The 17,218-nt window shown below is 38.2% G+C and overlaps 1 protein-coding gene across 10 annotated transcripts in view; it reads right to left on the bottom strand.

Moving 5' to 3' along the window:
• ST7 (suppression of tumorigenicity 7) overlaps positions 1-17,218 on the bottom strand; it is a 263,596-nt gene that overhangs the window by 71,561 nt on the left and 174,817 nt on the right. For all 10 annotated transcript variants that reach the window (XM_059933537.1, XM_059933535.1, XM_059933536.1 and 7 more), the window contains one exon: positions 15,371-15,468. In XM_059933537.1, coding sequence (XP_059789520.1) covers positions 15,371-15,468 — 98 coding nt within the window. The remainder of the gene's footprint in view (positions 1-15,370; positions 15,469-17,218) is intronic.

Genomic DNA, 17,218 nt, shown 5'->3' on the forward strand with positions numbered 1-17,218 from the left:
ATTGCCAGAACTTCCACCAGCCCAGGTCTCTCTCCTGAGCTCAAGGTCTGTATGTCCCAAAGCCTACTAGACATTTCCATTTGGATGACCCACAGGTACTGCAAAACAGCATATCTATAATTAAAATAATTCCATCTATCCTCCCCACCCACTCCCAAAACCAGCTACTAATACTACAGTCTCAATCTCCATGATGGCACCGTTGTCTCCCCAGCTTCCCAAAAAAGAAATCAAGAAATCATCCATGACCTCTTCTTGTTCTTTCCCTCATACACCACTCAATGTCCTGAAAGCTAAAAAAAAAAAAAAAAAAAAAAAAAGAAAAGACCAAAAAACCCTTATCTAACCAGTCTTCAACTTCTCTCAACTCTACCTCTGAAATCTCTCAAACTGGGCCAAGGAGTTGGGGTTGTTCTACCAGGACCTGTTAAATTAAAGCCAGAGCATTCAGATGTGTCTCCCCATCCCTGTAGGATAGATGGCAAAGTTTAAAAAAGAAACTATATAAGACAGGAGTGACATTTCTCTCTTTCTGAAGGAACATATGCTCAGATGCAGCAGTGTAAAATGAACTCTTACTTTTTAGAGAAAGGTCTAAATAAATTTCCCTGTCTGAAATCAGGGATGTATGAGAGCACTAGGCAGACTTATTTATTAATAAGTAAACTCCAAGTCTACTCCAGAAACCGTTATGTATCTCACATCACTACAGTAAAAAAACTCAGGCAAAGGACTTACAGATTGAGACGGAAGACTGAACAAGCATGTCTACCTACTCTCCTTCCCACAAACCTACTGAAATGATGGGAAAGTGGTACAAAAGGAGACAAACCAATACCTGTGATGAAAACAGAGAAGGGGGTGGGAGGAATGGCTGGCAGTCACTGAACAAGAGACTTTAACAAACTTCTCCAAGACAAATTACAAATGGGCATTGATTAAACTACAGCAGAGGAAGCAGAGGAAGCCTCAGCTGTTCTTCTGAGAAAAGACACAGAGAAGCTCCAAATTTGGAGCTGGCAGAGACAGAGAGCAGGAGTGGGTTGTCGGGCAGTAACCATACATGACTAAACACCTGACCACAGAACAGCTAGGCTAAACAGCCCTTCTCATCCCCCTGAGTTTAATGGAAATGAAATGACTGCCTAATCTCTCATCAGATGAGTGCTCACTAAAGAAACTGAAGATCTGTTCAGGGTGGAAAAGAGCTTGCAGTGTGGTCGTAAGATCTCAGTCAAGTCCTCTTGTTTGTGCACTTGGTGGGATGTGGTTAGGAAGTGTTCCTGTCTACTCCCCACCCAGGCATCCATTCACCTATCCATCCATTCAACAAAAATTAACTGAGTAGCCATCATGTGCCAGGGAACAAGATGAAGTTCCTGCCCTTGTGGAGTGACCTTCTAGTGGAGATGCGGGACACAGACAACAAATAAGTAAGTAAGTAAGTAAATAAATAAATAAATAAATAAATAAATAAATGAGATAATTTCAAAAGTGAAAGGGCAATAAAAAATAAGACAGTAATATGACAGAATGATAGGGTGTGTGAGTGTGTATGTGTGTGTTTGTGAGTATGCGTGTATAGTGCTCCTTCAGCTGGGTATCGTGGAAAGCCTTCTAAATGTAACGTTTCGGTTGGACTTAAATGACCAGCCAAGTGAGGATCTGGAACAGAGTATTCCACGCAAAAAGAAATATGTGCACAAAGCCCCTAAGGAAGGAACAAGCAAGCTTGGCATACTCAAAAAGAAGCCCAATGTGGCTTTAGCCTAGCAAGTGAGGAAAACAGTAGCATAAGCTGAGTTTGGAAGAGTAAGCAGGGAGCAGATCATGTAGGTCCTTGCAGGCCATGGAAAGCATTTGTATTTTATTCTAAATGTAATGGCAAATCATTGAAGGCTGTTAAGCAGGAAAGTAACAAGTTCTGATCTGAGTTTTTAAAAGTTACTTGGGGGACTTCCCTGGTGGCTCAGTGGTTAAGAATGCACCTGCCAATGCAGGGGACACGGGTTTGAGCCCTGGTCTGGAAAGATCTCACATGCCTCAGAGCAACTAAGCCTGTGCACCACACTACTGAGCCTGTGCTCTAGAGCCCACAAGCACAACTACTAAGCCTGCGTGCCACAACTACTGAAGCCTGCATGCCTAGAACCCATGCTCCGCAACAAGAGAAGCCAATGCAATGAGAAGCCCGCACACCTCAACAAAGAGTAGCCCCCGCTCGCCACAACTAGAGAAGCCCACACGCAGCAACAAAGACCCAACGCAGCCCCCCAAAATAAATAAAATAAATAAATAAAAATAAAAGTTACTTGATTACGTTCTGTGGAAGGGACTCTAGAAGGAGAGCAGCATTAGCCTGGAGACCACCTGCATAGTACAGATGAAAGATAATGGTGACCTGAATGAGGATCACAGCAGTGCAGTTGAAAAGAGGCGAATATGGCAGTAGAGCTAACAGGACTTATGCACATTAACTGAAAGTGGAAGGTGAAGCAAAGAGAGGAGTCCAAGGTGTTTGGGAGTAGAAAAAGAAGTGATAACTACCTTTACTCTACCTAAGCAGTAAAAATTTTCCTAATGGGAGAGTATAGCAAGATGCTCTACTAGAGACTATGCTTGCATTCAGAGGGCTCAATGAGACTCAGGTCTCAGAAAGTAGCCTTGTGCACCAGTGGACTCTTGCGTCACAAAGGCAATATCTCTAAGCCCATGGAGAGGGAGAAGGCAATGGGGGTATCTGCTCTTAACAAGTAGGACAGACAACTATCCAGGAAGGAAATATATTCAATGCTTTCGTATTGATTATTTAAAAAGGAAACCCAAGAGACCCAACTCATTGGCCTCCCTGGTTATCACATGCACTGCTGGCTTTGCCTGCTTTATGGTTTCTGTTCCTTCTGGCCCAGGTCAGCCAAAACGTCTGTTTTCAATAATCACGTCTCTGTTCACCCTAGAAGTCAACAGCTTCACTGGCTCCTGGTCACAGAAGCAGCCCAGCCAACCAGTAGAGACTCAGACATCAGTGCTCCCTGCACATCTCACAGAAGGAAAAGCTGCTTACAAATTTCCCTGGTTGCTGCATGAGCTAGAGAGGGTACAGGCACAGGCTAAGTTAACTGTACCATTTGGGAAAAAGATATAGACATTGACAAGATTAATAGCTGATCAAGAAACATAATGGACATATATACACTACCAAATGTAAAACAGATAGCTAGTGGGAACCAGCCACATAGCACAGGGAGATCCGCTCGGTGCTTTGTGACCACCTAGAGGGGTGCGATAGGCAGGCTGGGAGGGAGACGCAAGAGGGAGGAGATATGGGGATATATGTATATGTATAGCTGATTCACTTTGTTATGAAGCAGAAACTAACACACTATTGTAAAGCAATTATACTCCAATAAAAATGTTAAAAAAAAAAGAAACATAAATATAAGTATGGATCCTAGTTAGTAGGGACCACAAGAATAATAAAACAGAATTTTAAAATATTGAACTGGCAGATCTATTCAATGAAAGAGAAGAAAGGAAGAGGGAAAGTATGACGGATACAAAACATGAAAGAAAAAATGACTCTAAACAGAATAATAATGACAATAAACACAAATGGGAAAACATACCAACCAAAATACAAAACTGTCAGATTTTGAATAAAGACAAAAATAAAGACAATATTCAGCAAAAATTTTACAGATACAAATCGTCCATCAAAAAGTTACAGAAAACTTGATTATAAAATATGGAAATAAATATACCAGGCAAATCCAAATCCAAATAAGCTAGAGCAGCCCATCTTAATACAAGTTAAAAAGAAAATCAAGGCAGAAAAGACTAAGGGACAAAGGAGGGGCATTATATACTCAATAATCAGTAAGACAAAATAATTATCAACTTAAATGCATTTAACAATATAGCCTCAATATATATAAAGCAACAACTAACTGAACATGGAAAACAGCAGGTAAGTAAACAATTAGAAATGAATACTCTTAGCATATCCCTCTCAGAAACTGATACAGCAAACAGACGTTTTTGCTAAGACAGAAGATTTGAATAACGTGGTTATTAATAAGCTCAAACTAGTAAATACATATAGACTTTTGTAACCAACAGAAGCATACTCCTTTCAAACAGATATAAAATTTATGACAACTGACCATGTAACTAGGCCTCAGAGGAGGCCTCCATTAAATTTTCCCCAAATCAATATCATATGATCTATGTTCAACAAATATAGTGTAAAAAAAATTATAAATCAATGATAAGGGGCTAAAAACACACTATGTGGAACAAGACGAAATTATAAGGAAATAAAGAGATACTTAGAATCAAATGGAGCTACGTGTTTAACTTAAGAAACTGATAAAAAGGCAACAAACAGAGAATGGGGGAGGGGAGAAAGAAGAGAAGGAGAAAGGAATAGTACAAATATGGACAGTAAAACTGGAATAAAGACAAAAAAGTTGAGTAAATAAATAGAACCAAATCCTAGTTCTTTTGAAAAGTTTAATAAAAAAGACATGAAGCAACTGACAAAGGATTAATCTCCAAAATATACAAACAGCTCATGCAGCTCAATATCAAAAAAACATAGAACCCAATCCAAAAATGGGCGGAAGACCTAAATAGACATTTCTCCAAAGAAGATATACAGATTGCCAACAAACACATGAAAGGATGCTCAACATCACTAATCATTAGAGAAATGCAAATCACAACCACAATGAGGTATCACCTCACACCGGTCAGAACGGCCACCATCAAAAAATCTAGAAACAGTAAATGCTGGAAAGGGTGTGGAGAAAAGGGAACCATCTTGCACTGTTGGTGGGAATGTAAATTGATACAGCCTCTATGGAGAACAGTACGGAGGTTCCTTAAAAAACTAAAAATAGAACTACCATATGACCCAGCAATCCAACTACTGGGCATATACCCTAAGAAAACCATAATTCAAATAGAGACATGTACCACAATGTTCATTGCAGCTCTATTTACAATAGCCAGGACATGGAAGCAACCTAAGTGTCCATCAACAGGTGAATGGATGAAGAAGATGTGGCACACATATACAATGGAGTATTGCTCAGCCATAAAAAGAAACGAAACTGAGTTATTTGTAGTGAGGTGGATGGACCTAGAGTCTGTCATACAGAGTGAAGTAAGTCAGAAAGAGAAAAACAAATACCGTATGCTAACACATATGTACGGAATCTAAAAAAAAAAATGGTTCTGATGAAACTAGGGGCAGGACAGGAATAAAGACGCAGACGTAGAGAATGGACTTGAGGACACGGGGAGGGGGAAGGGTAAGCTGGGACGAAGTGAGAGAGTGGCATGGACATATATACACTACCAAATGTAAAATAGATATCTAGTGGGAAGCAGCCGCATAGCACACAGAGATCAGCTCAGTGCTTTGTGTCCCCCTAGAGGGGTGGGATAGGGAGGGTGGGAGGGAGACGCAAGAGGGAGGGGATATGAGGATATATGTATACATATAGCTGATTCACTTTGTTATACAGCAGAAACTAACACAACAATGTAAAGCAATTATAGTTCAATAAAGATGTTAAAAAAAAAGACACACCCTTGTCAAGACTAATCAGCAAAAATAAAAGTAAAATGAGGCAAATAAAGAGAATACAAAATGAAAAGGGGGGAAAAACTACAGACATAATATTTTTTAAATTATGAAATAACATGATAAAAAGCAATATGCAATGAATTTGAAATATATATAACATATATATAGTGTTTAAAACAGGCCTAGTACTGAGATAAATGGGCGTAATCATGTACTGCTGATGAGAATTTGAACAATCACAGGCAGCCATTCTGGGAAGTGTACTGGCAGGACATGCTGAAATCCACATTCATATGCCTAATATCCAGCAATCCACTCCTGGGCATACACCCCAGGGAAGGCTTCTCGCATGTTATCAGAGTGTTGATAATGGGAAGCTGGAGGCAATATGGGGGCCCTCACTAGGGGAAAGGTTAAGTAAAACAGAGTAAGAGCATAATAGGGAATAGGACACAGAAGTTAGAAATTGCAAACATATACCAGAGGTATGAGAAGTAAACATGGACAGACCTGAAAAATAAGTGTTGAGTGAAAACGGTAAGAAAAAGAAAATCTATAGATATGTAAGTTAAACACATACTGCATTACATATTTTGCAAGACTGTGACGGTCTTGGTCTCTCTAAAATCAATTAGGTTTTGCCTTCCTGGGATTTCTTAAATGAATGGTACTATAATGGGAGTTCCTCATCATCTATATTTTAGAAGAGATTCCATCAAACCCAGAGGTCCCATTATATTTCCTCTATTTAATGGTTTCCTCACCTCAACAAAGCGAAAATTTGTTTTGATCCACAAAAAGATTAAGAAGCCATTATTTATGATAAAAATGAGTAATGTGCTCTCTCAAATATAGCATGTTCAAAACTGAACTCAACCTTTCCCAAAAAACCTGCAGATTTCCACATCTTAGCTGATAGGAACTCCTCTCCTTCCATGGCAAAGTCCTTGGAAATATCCTTGACTTCTCTCTTTTATTCACACGGCACACTGATAGATTAGCAAATCCTGCTGGTCCTATTTTTGAAGTATATGTAGAATCTGATCACTTCTCACCACCTCCTCTGCTACCACTTGGGCCTGAGCCACCACTGTCTTTCGCCAAGATTAATATAAGAGCCTTCCGATTGACCTCTTTGCTTCCCCCTTGCCACACAGCAGGCTGTAAAAATTAAGAGTGGTCATGTCACTCCTCTGCTCAAAACCTTTCATGGCCCCCATTTCACCCAGGGCAAAAGCTGAAGCCCTTACTATGGTCCAAAAACCCTACATCATCTGTAATCTCCACCCCTCCCCTGGGATTACTCTGTTCCACCCAGAACTCTTTTGCTATTACTTGAGTGCACCAGTATACTCCTGCTTCAGGGCCTTTGGTGAAATGTCACCTTCTACATCACACATACCTGATCATTTTATTAAAACTGTGATTTCCATGGCCTCCACTTTCTGCCCACTGCCTTTCCTTATTTTCCTTATCCTGCTCTATTTCATTGTTTTTCCACAGCATTTATCAATTTCTAATATGCAATGCAAATACATGCTTATTATGTTCATTTTTGTCTCTTTTCTCTGCTAGAATGTAAAGCGCGTAAGGTCAGTGGTCTCTGTTTTGGTCCTATCACCTAGAACAGGGACTGGCATGAAATAGAGGTTCAATCCTTTTTCGCTGAATAAATGAACAGATGAATAACTGGATGGTTTAGTGCAACGTGGGTAGAGAAAGACCAAAATGGGGGCTGCAGTGTAGAAAGGGAGAGAGATGATGTGGAACTAGATAAACAGTGGGCATGACTGGAGCCACTGAATGAAACCAGGATTGAGTCCTGGGAAGGTGAAATACAGAACAGAAGGAATCCAAGAGAAGAACTGGTTGTAGACATAGTGGAGAAGCAGAAGCCAAAGATGAATATGTGGAAAGGGAGGTCAAGAACAGTTGATTGGAGGAGGGAAGCTAAATCAAACTCCCAGATGACAGGCATCTATCTAGAATTGCTCATAGGCCAGCCATATACATTGAAAGCTCTACTCAGTAGTGGATACTACTCACCACATGGAAAAATGTGGGCCCAGAATATGAAAAACCCTGATAGTGACAGCTAGCTTATCAGCCATGAATTTATTATGCCACAAATAAGACTTTTATGTAAATGACAACACCTAAGGAAAATAAAATAATACTCTCATCTGTCTCAGGGATTATTTGCCACCCGCCCTTCGCTCTGAATAGTGAATGCAGAGTACAATGCTGATGAAACTGCTTCATCATTACTGATGCAACAAGGTAAGTCAATAATCAATAAATCTATTATTTGCTCTTATTAGTTAAATAATTTTCCTTTCCTTTCTATATAAATTACTAATTGCCAATAATTTATTGAATAAGTCAACTTAATCTATCAGGCAAATCCAGAAAAGCAAATCATGATAAAAAAAAAAGCAAAGGTCTATAAAGTTTTCAAAGTCATAGCCTTTGAAGATCAGTGAGTTACTATTGATAGCATTTGCTTTCAAGATTCACTTTTTCTTTATTTGTGAGTATAGCAAAGATAGAATCTAGAAAACATGCCAACAAACACTTCAGGAACACTTACTAGGAATTAACATATTTCGCTGCACACTTTGTCTTTAGTTTAATGATATACCTGGTTGTCTTAAAAGCTTGAAAGTAACTATGTTCAAGTGATACTTGGTCGCCTGAACATATTAAAATGCTACTCTTCCCGTGCCTCACGCCTACATAATGGTACTTGACTTCTTTCAACAATCTACTTAACATCTTCTAAAACAATCCATCAACCAAGTTATTCATAATAATCCAAGACAATTTTAAGGAAAAAAAAGAAATATTGAGAAAAGGGAAATGTGACCTGTGGAATGGAAAGGTGGAGGGAAGAAAGGAATGAAACTAGAGGATTTAAGAATAAGGAAAAAGAGATAAAAGGGAATAGAAATTAACCTCCAATATATCCAGCTAGAATTTTCCTCCTAAAAAGATCTTCCTACCTACGCAATAAAAACAGAATTTCCGTTACAGAATATTCTCTAAATTTTTTTTAACAATTTGGGAAGGGCATACCAGTTCTTTTTATAAATCATTAATTTCATGAAGATTTTTCTTCATGAACATAAGCAGACAAAAACGCAAATTAATAGTCCTTAATGTTCCAAAGAGTTTGATTAGTCCCAGAGGTTTATATTTTCTAAAGTGTGCTTTCATTAGAAGTGCTCCACTTCGCAAATCATTTAAAGCGCATCCTCTTGCTATTAATACCAATACTATTAAATTAATTCCCAAAGGTCAATTGCTTACACCCTAGGATACTTCTAATGACCTAAAAGGGATGATATAGAATGAACATCTACAATAATATTCTAAATAGAACTTGCTTTAATTTACTTTAGTTTAAAAATAAATGTTACCACTTCTAAGGAAGGTAGAAAATCAGTAGAATTAAACCAGTAACAAAGAGGTGTCTTAACAAAGGCTGGGAAACAAAAGTCACAGGTGCAAAGTGCTAACTGGGAATTTGTATGCCACAGCTCTGATTCACCAACTCAAATATTTTCTTGACTGTCTATCTGCAAGATACTGTGCAGTGTGCTGAGAGGGACACACAAGAAAACTAAATACCACACCAGCACTCAAGACGCTCAAAATCTAATGAGCTTCACTTATCTTTTCGTATGCTTTTAAAATTTGGCTCAAAAACCCTGTCTCTCTCTGTTCATTGGTCCTAATCTCTCCTTAATGAAGGGATCACCTGAATAAGTGATTTGAGATAAAAATTGAGAACAGTGAAAAACAGGGATAATATAATTGTGAAAAAAGAGATCAGGAGAAATGGCACTATATTATCTCAAAGCCTGTATGTCTTCTTTAAGAGGGAGTCCCCATGGAAGAAGCTCGGAAAGTGAGCATCCCCATGAAGGCTTAATTCTCATATGGAAACTTGGTTAAGATACAAGTCAACTCTGCTCAAAACCCTTACATGATCAGATACGTATTTATAGGAGCAAAGAAAAGGGGGTGGAAAGATGTACACTGAATCACGAGTGTTGGTGACCTCAGTGAGATGGCACAGCAGGAGTGGAGGAGAGATCATAACTTCCTTATTCTTTGACTTGTTACAGTGAGTACAAATTATTCTTCCAACTTAATAGGACACCTATGGTGTGTGAGTTAAATGAGATGGTATATGTAAACTTCTTAGCAAAATGTCTGGTACATAGTAATACTCAATATGTAACTTACATGACAAAAACTGAAAGCGCTCCAGTTCTCAACTGGGAATCATGGAAATGATGCTGAAAATGCAGGAAGGATACAAGCCCAGGGCTGAGGTAACTGCAGTTTCCTCTCACTATTTTTTATAAAGAGCCCCGACTAAGAAGAAAAGAAGGGTGTTTAGCAGTTGTAACCTTTACCGGCTAGACTGAGAAAGGGTTTAACATGGCCTAAAGAATATAAAACATGCCTTCAGCTAATCTGATATAGGTAGTGAAATTTAGAAAGAATAAAAGTATTGACAAAGAGTCTATATTTTGCTTTTATATATAACCTGGTGTTGTGGGTTGAATTGTGTCCTCCAAAAAATATATTGAAATCCTAACCCTTGGTACCTATGAAAGTGACCTTATTTGGAGACAGGGTCTTTGTGGATGTAATTTAGTTTTAGTTTTAGTTTCAAAAATGGTAAATATCAATAGATAAACCCACACAAACAAACGTTTTGGGGTCCTTAGTAATTTTAAAGGGGTTCTGAGACCAAAAAGTTTGAGAACCACTGGTTGATATTAGCATCTATTTTTTATTGAAAAAAAATGGAATCAAGTTATACCTAATATTTACACCTTTCCTTATCACTTAACAATATATCTTAGACAGTAATGGTAAGAATAGCCACTAACTGAGTACTTATTCGTGAAGTCCTGTGCCGAGTGCCTTGTATGGATTATTCCATTTAATGCCTACACTAATCCCGTGAAGCAGGTACTCAACTAGCACCCTGGATATTTCTGGTGCAGGTGATTGGATTGGAAGATCACATTCTCAGAAATACTCATTAGCTATGTAACCTTGAACAAGCACCTATGTCAAGGGCTGTTATGAGAATTAAGTAATTTATATTTGTAAAGCACTTAAAATAACACCTAGAACATAATAAACACTACAGAAATGTTCATCAGCATTTAGATGGTATTTAAAACTCTGAGTCTAAATGTCGTCATCCAGAGTTGTAGATGGAAATAGAAAGGAAGGCTTAGGACAGGCCAGGGGACACTTCAAATTTGGGAAGTTAGGAAGATGAGGAGAATCTAGCCAGGAAGACTGCGATTTCAGGAGAACTTAGAGAGCATGGTTTCCTAAAATAAATAAAATGTTTTAAGAAGGTTGTGATGACCTGTGTCAAATGAGAGGCCAGCATAGTGAAAGAGGTAGTGTTGCAGAGAAAGCGGGTGAAACAGGAATCAGGGAGAATGACTCAGAGGTCTGCAGAAAACTACCAAAAGGAGGCAAAACAGGTGGTAAAGTCTGAGAGCTTATGGTCAACTTTCAAAGGAGCTTTAGATGTTAGGGAAGAGAGGCAGACGATGATCTGGAAGCATGGACAAGGACCAAGGAAGACTGCTACCCCATATCAGGCCTTTATATTTGCCTCTGTTTCTTTCTTATCCCTCCAACTAGGACACCGCCAAAATCTTTAAGTTCATTTACTCTTCATACCCCAGGATACCTATTCAGGGAATCCCATATGAGACAAAATAGCTCCTCAAACCAGCCTGGTCCCAGGTCAGTGGTTCTAGTAGGAGCTAATCAATTCTAGGGACGCTTTAGAGGTTTGCACCCACCATAGGGGAAACTCAGACTACCAACAAGCAGAGTGAATAAAAATCTGATGTCTGCCCTAAAACATATCTACTCACTGTAGGATTCTCCAGATCAGTGGTTCTTAATGGGTAATGATTTTTCACAGCCCCTCCCCTAGGGGACAAATGTCTAAAGACTAGCAGTGTCTAGAGACACTTTTGGTTGTCACACTGGGGAACAACAAGGGGGTGGGCTGCTACTGCACCTAGTGGGTAGAGGCCAGCAATACTGCTGAACAGCCTACAATACAGGACACCCACAACAAAGACATGTGGCCCAAAATGTCAACAGTGCCAAGACTGGGAAATCATACCCTAGACCAAATGACCTGGGGCAAGAGGAGCTTTAAGAGGGTCCTCTTATCTGGGCACACAATCCCACCCATACCAGTTTACAGCAATTCTGACTGAGTATGGCTAAGGGGCCAGACCAGTCAGCCTTATGAATTCTATTTCCAATCTACTCAAATAGGGCCAGGGAAAGACAGAGGAAAATTTGAGGTTAGCTAAATGGTAAAATGTAAAAAGAGAAAAATTGTGTCATATATCAAATGTTAATAAAAGAGGCGGGGAAGAACAAAAACAACAACAAAAATAAAATAAAATAAAATTTTAAAAATTAAAAAAATAAAAGAGGCGAAATTCCCCCAAATGAGAACAAGCAAATAGACTTTCTTTAAATTTGAAAAAGAAAGACTTTCTTTAAATGTAACTCTTTTCATTTTGAATAATAAGTTAACACCTTATAGTGAAGTTCAAAAGCCACCATGCTCTCTCATTAGCTCTATTCACTGCCAAATACTCCTTCAGTAAGGAAGGTGCTTTTGTATTCTTGACTGCAAAAGGAAGCTAATTAAAGTGAGTTTTTGAGAAAACATCCTGGGAATTCAAAATAATTAATGTGTTGCTTTCAAAATGAGAAACCATGAATCTTGACATTAAGGAGCCTATGTTTTCTTACCTCATCAATATTTCACTTACAGGATCAATATTTTGATCCATAACCATCGACAGCTGGCCTTCCCAGAATTCCCACTCATTCTCTTTCAGGATAAATCACCAATGAACAGTTTTTAACAGTTTTCCCTTTCTTAAGGGATTGCCAGAGAAATGTTTTAAAGAGTCTACTTTCTACAGGGAAGGCATTCTGACGCTGCCATTTCTATGTCCACTTTAAAATCTGCTCTAGGAAAGTTTCGACTAATGCATATGGGGTAGGATAGCTGTGTCTTAATGAAAACTTAGATCCTCCTGCCCTAATGCTTTATCAGCAGGCTGCCTGGAACCCAGCGTGCTGTTTTATCAGAGGAAGCTTCCCAGCAGGATGGTTCGTGGGCACGCTGTTGAAGGAGTGGCCCCTGAGGGAAGTCCCTGTCTACGCATGACCCGTGACCTGAGAGGAGCCAGACTGGCCCAACTGTCTGCTGCAGGGCGGGGACCAGCTTCGGCTTTAACAGAGAGAGGGGCCTCAACCTCCCCTCCTCCGTTTAGGGTTCCAGCAGTTTCGGAAGGAAAGAGCACTTTGGATATTTCTCTTCAAAACAAATCTCCACCATGTCTAACAGTGTCCTTCACTGGACGGTTACTAGGGCCCATATCCACTGGATGCTCCGTAAACCCAGTCAAAAGGCAACATGTATTGGTAGTCTAATAATACGACAGATTTTTTTTTTAGGAAAGTAACCCAAGAAATATATACATAGGATTATAGATATATACATGTATAAGGATGTGTGTGTATACACATATGAAAAGAGAAGGAGAGAGACTAATTGATTCATTCAAGAAAAAGAAATCATAAATATCCCAAAATGCCCATCAGGGTAGAATAGTTCAGCAAATTAAGACATAATTATGTAATGGGTAAAAAGTAGGGAAAAAAGGTAAGCACGTCTACTATATGCCAGGTGTTTTCACATTATCTCATTTCATTGTCCCCATGACTCCCTCAGTTACGCTTTTAGGTAAGAATCATTATCCTCAATTTACAGAAGACAAATGAAAAGCCCATGAAAGGGAAGGAAGTTTCCCTGAGTCACAAAGCCAGTGAAGAGCAAAGCTGAGAGTTACTTGCAGGTTTTCTTACTCCCTGCCCAGCATTTATTACACTGGATCCCAAATTTTCCCCCAAGATCTATTTGTAGACTAAGTCAATAAATGGGATTGTAAATATAAAATAAGGTTAAACAAAAATCAAACCATAGTATAGACATATTGGTTTTAATCATGTGAAATTTTATATGTACATACTAAAAATGATGACAATCAGCATGAGACTGATTGAAAAAACCTGGAATTAAAATCATCTGAGTTTGTTTTTCCTATGAAATTGCTTAAGCATATAATAAAGAAAATCACCAAAATCTGTTCCTCCATGCATGCCTGTCCCAGGCTAATTAAGGTTAAGAAAAGGCAATAAATATAAAATACCTTGTTAAAGGTTGAATGTGGCTGGGCCACTTTAAGACAGAGAAATACCCCATCCTTCATAAAATTCTCAGCTCTTTCAGGGACTGGTAGAGTTTCTGCACTATATCAAAAGCTGGAATTTCTGCAAGTTAAAAAGCTTTGCGAGCAAGTCATGTTTCTACAGAAATCTCCTTTTCTAAAATTTAGCACTTATACTATATAACATTCTTTAAATTCTTCCTTCGACCAAAAGAATTTAATCCTGGGAGATCCCCCTTGCAGTAGCTTTGCCTAAGAAGCATCTATCACCTTCAGTCAAGTTAGAATTATCTTGGAGTCTCCCTCCTCTGTTCCTCTCCTCACGTCTGGTGGCTGTTTAATGGAGTAGCCAGAACCCGAGCCAGAAGTATGGGCCTCACTTGGGCCTTCACATTATACTGTAACTTGCAGAAATAACCAGGGGGGGGTGAGCCTGGAGTGCAGGTCCCCACCACCAAAGAGTAACTGGGAATTTACATGAATTACTGCCCTTCCAGAGACAAACTGAGGAAAGGCTCACTGGGTTTACACAGTCCTGTTCTCAAACCCAAAAGCTGAGAATTGGGCAGGATGCCACTTTTATCTTACCCCTCATTTCTTTTATTTTTATAATGGGCAGTTACCTGTCTCCTAATTCAGGAAGACAGTAGAACAAAACGTTGACAAAGGCTTTCTGAGATTGTTTTTAAAAAGAAAATGGTTTATAAATACAATTCCCACTGGTGTCAGCTTCTTTATGAAAAGTATTTCTTACTATAAAAAAAAAATGTAGAAGTAAAAGTTCCTCAACTGGTTTCCCTTAAAACCACCGTTTTTATTTAAAGTTACATAATAATAACCTCCTTTGGTTCTCTTTTGTTTTAAAACTCTCACCTATTTTCTCTCTTATTATGTTGACTACCACTAATAAAATATCCTGATTCAAGAACCTAGGAAAATGCTTGAAGTGACTATAATAAGATTAGATCATAATGTTATTAAATTTGAGAGTAGCAATTTGAGCCATAGTTTATTCGAATCTTCCTAACAACTAAACACAAAAATGTCAGTTAGCTAAAATGGGTGATCTCATTCTTGGCTTCTGGCTACAGTCCCAAAGGTCTAATAATAAGGATATCTACTGAGATTTCTTTAATAGGCCAGTCACTCTATTAAAAGCTTTGCATGTATTATCTCATTTAATCTTCACAACACTCCTAAGTAGTAATCATTATTATTAGTGTATTGTTATTGCTAAAGTTACTGTTATCCCCATTTTACAGATGAGGAAACAGGGCACAAACAAGTTGAGTAACTTGTCCAAGATTACTCATCTACTAAGTTTGGAGCTAGAACAGAACCCCAGCCCTTATGGGACCACCACACCATCAGTGGTACTATCTGCTGTGGCCCCATTCAGTGGGTTCCTCCTTCTGTAAGTCAGGTGCATTGTCACTGTTCCCAAACACGAATTCAAACTCACATCTCTCATCATTTTCACTGCTTCTCTGGTCCTCCCGAGTCTTCTGGCACACATTGCTAGCCTTCTTTTGATGTAGACCAAGACATTGGTGTCTCGTCCTGAAGAGGGAGACATAAAACACCAAAACTTAAAAAAAAAAAAAAACAAGAGCTTTCAGCTCAGCAGCAAGAAAAAATACAGAGGCATATTTTTCATGCCCTTAAAGGAAAACCTCAGAGAGAAGAGTCTGCTCCTTTGACTTTTCCTTACGGCTAGGAGCACTGACAACTTTGCTAATAGCAGAACGCAAACAGAGTAAAGTCAAAGTACTTAGACTTCCAAAGGTCAAATCATGTGACTATTAAGTCATGCTTTTGAGTTAGGATGTTGAATATTCGATAAATAAAATCATCTGCCACAAAGTGCTGGGAAAATGAACATACCCACATTGCATGAGGTTTACAAGCAAGAATTCCACATTCTTCTAGCGTGCATGCTTTTGGTGAAGATGCAAAGAGGTGAATCTCAGGTTGCATCCTGATGAACTATTTTTTTTTCCTTCTTGACATTAAGTCTGGAGAAGCCTCATCTTGAAGTTCTGTTTTACATTATTCTTTCCCTAACACTAGTGACATCATAATCATCTCCAGGTCCCCAAAGCAGTCAATTTTAAATGGCAACATAACACATTCCAGATATGACAATAGACCATGCAACAAAATGAAAAACTACCCTAGTGTTAGAGAAAGTATTGACAAGCTAAATAGTTGTAATAATAGTCACTAAAATGGCTCTTAAAAAGTACATTAACAACTTCTCATCTTAATCTCTTATTTAATTATGTGTATTTCTGGATATGTTTCCAGACCAGTGAGAACATGTATGTACTTAATCCTCAATAAAATTACCATGTTTTAGAAAAATATGACACACCTGTTATAGATTAAGTATATGTATAATATGCAGCTATTAAAAGATGTTAAGACCAAAGTCCTAACATTTCAAGTTTTAAACAATGAGAACAAGATGTGTGCTGAAAATCTGCCAAGTGCCTACAAATTACTTTAAAGATGTGATTATATTTTTTTGGATAGATTTAGGCAACAGGTTGAAGGGATTAATTTACAGAAGAAAAGAAATAAAGGAAATTCCTCAAGTTATAATACAGATTATGTAATTTTATGTATTAATCCTCATTTAATTCACAAAACAGACATTTACTATATATGTCTTCAAAATTCACTGTGTTATACATAATTTTTTTAAAAAAGCAAGATATAGATGGTGATTAGAGACTTGATTAACATATATACTACTAAGAATAAAAATTAAAACCTGTGTATTGAGGGGTTATGTGGACAGACTTATATACACAGGCCACAATGCAAAGATCTCACTGTACCTTAGTCACAGGGACTAATACATTCAGTTTCTGCACCAAATCCAGGCTTAACACTAAAACTTAATTTTATAATCTCAAATATGAAGGAGATACACTCCTACTCTCCAAGACGCAGGAGAGAGAAATTCCATTTTAAAGAAACAACCCAAAGTTTGGTTAGACAATGAAAACACTCCCTCTCACAAGGATCACTAAATTTCTGCTTAAACAACCAACACATTGACAAGTTGAGGAGCTCAAGAAATTCCAGAAATGATTTTGTTGTCTTGTTTTTATACCATTCCCCCAAAATAACACTGACTCTCAGTTTAGTGTACTAAAACGAAAGGTCTCATTTTAAAGTTGTGTTAAATAAAAGAAACCATTATTTTAAATAATTTAAATATAAAAAAGATACATAATTAGGAATTCATGGCTCTTTCTCCCTAGGAGCCAACAGCAGTGCTTCCTAAATAAGAGCTAAATAC

The sequence above is a fragment of the Balaenoptera ricei genome, chromosome 9, assembly GCF_028023285.1.
Source record: "Balaenoptera ricei isolate mBalRic1 chromosome 9, mBalRic1.hap2, whole genome shotgun sequence".
Lineage (NCBI taxonomy): Eukaryota > Metazoa > Chordata > Mammalia > Artiodactyla > Balaenopteridae > Balaenoptera > Balaenoptera ricei.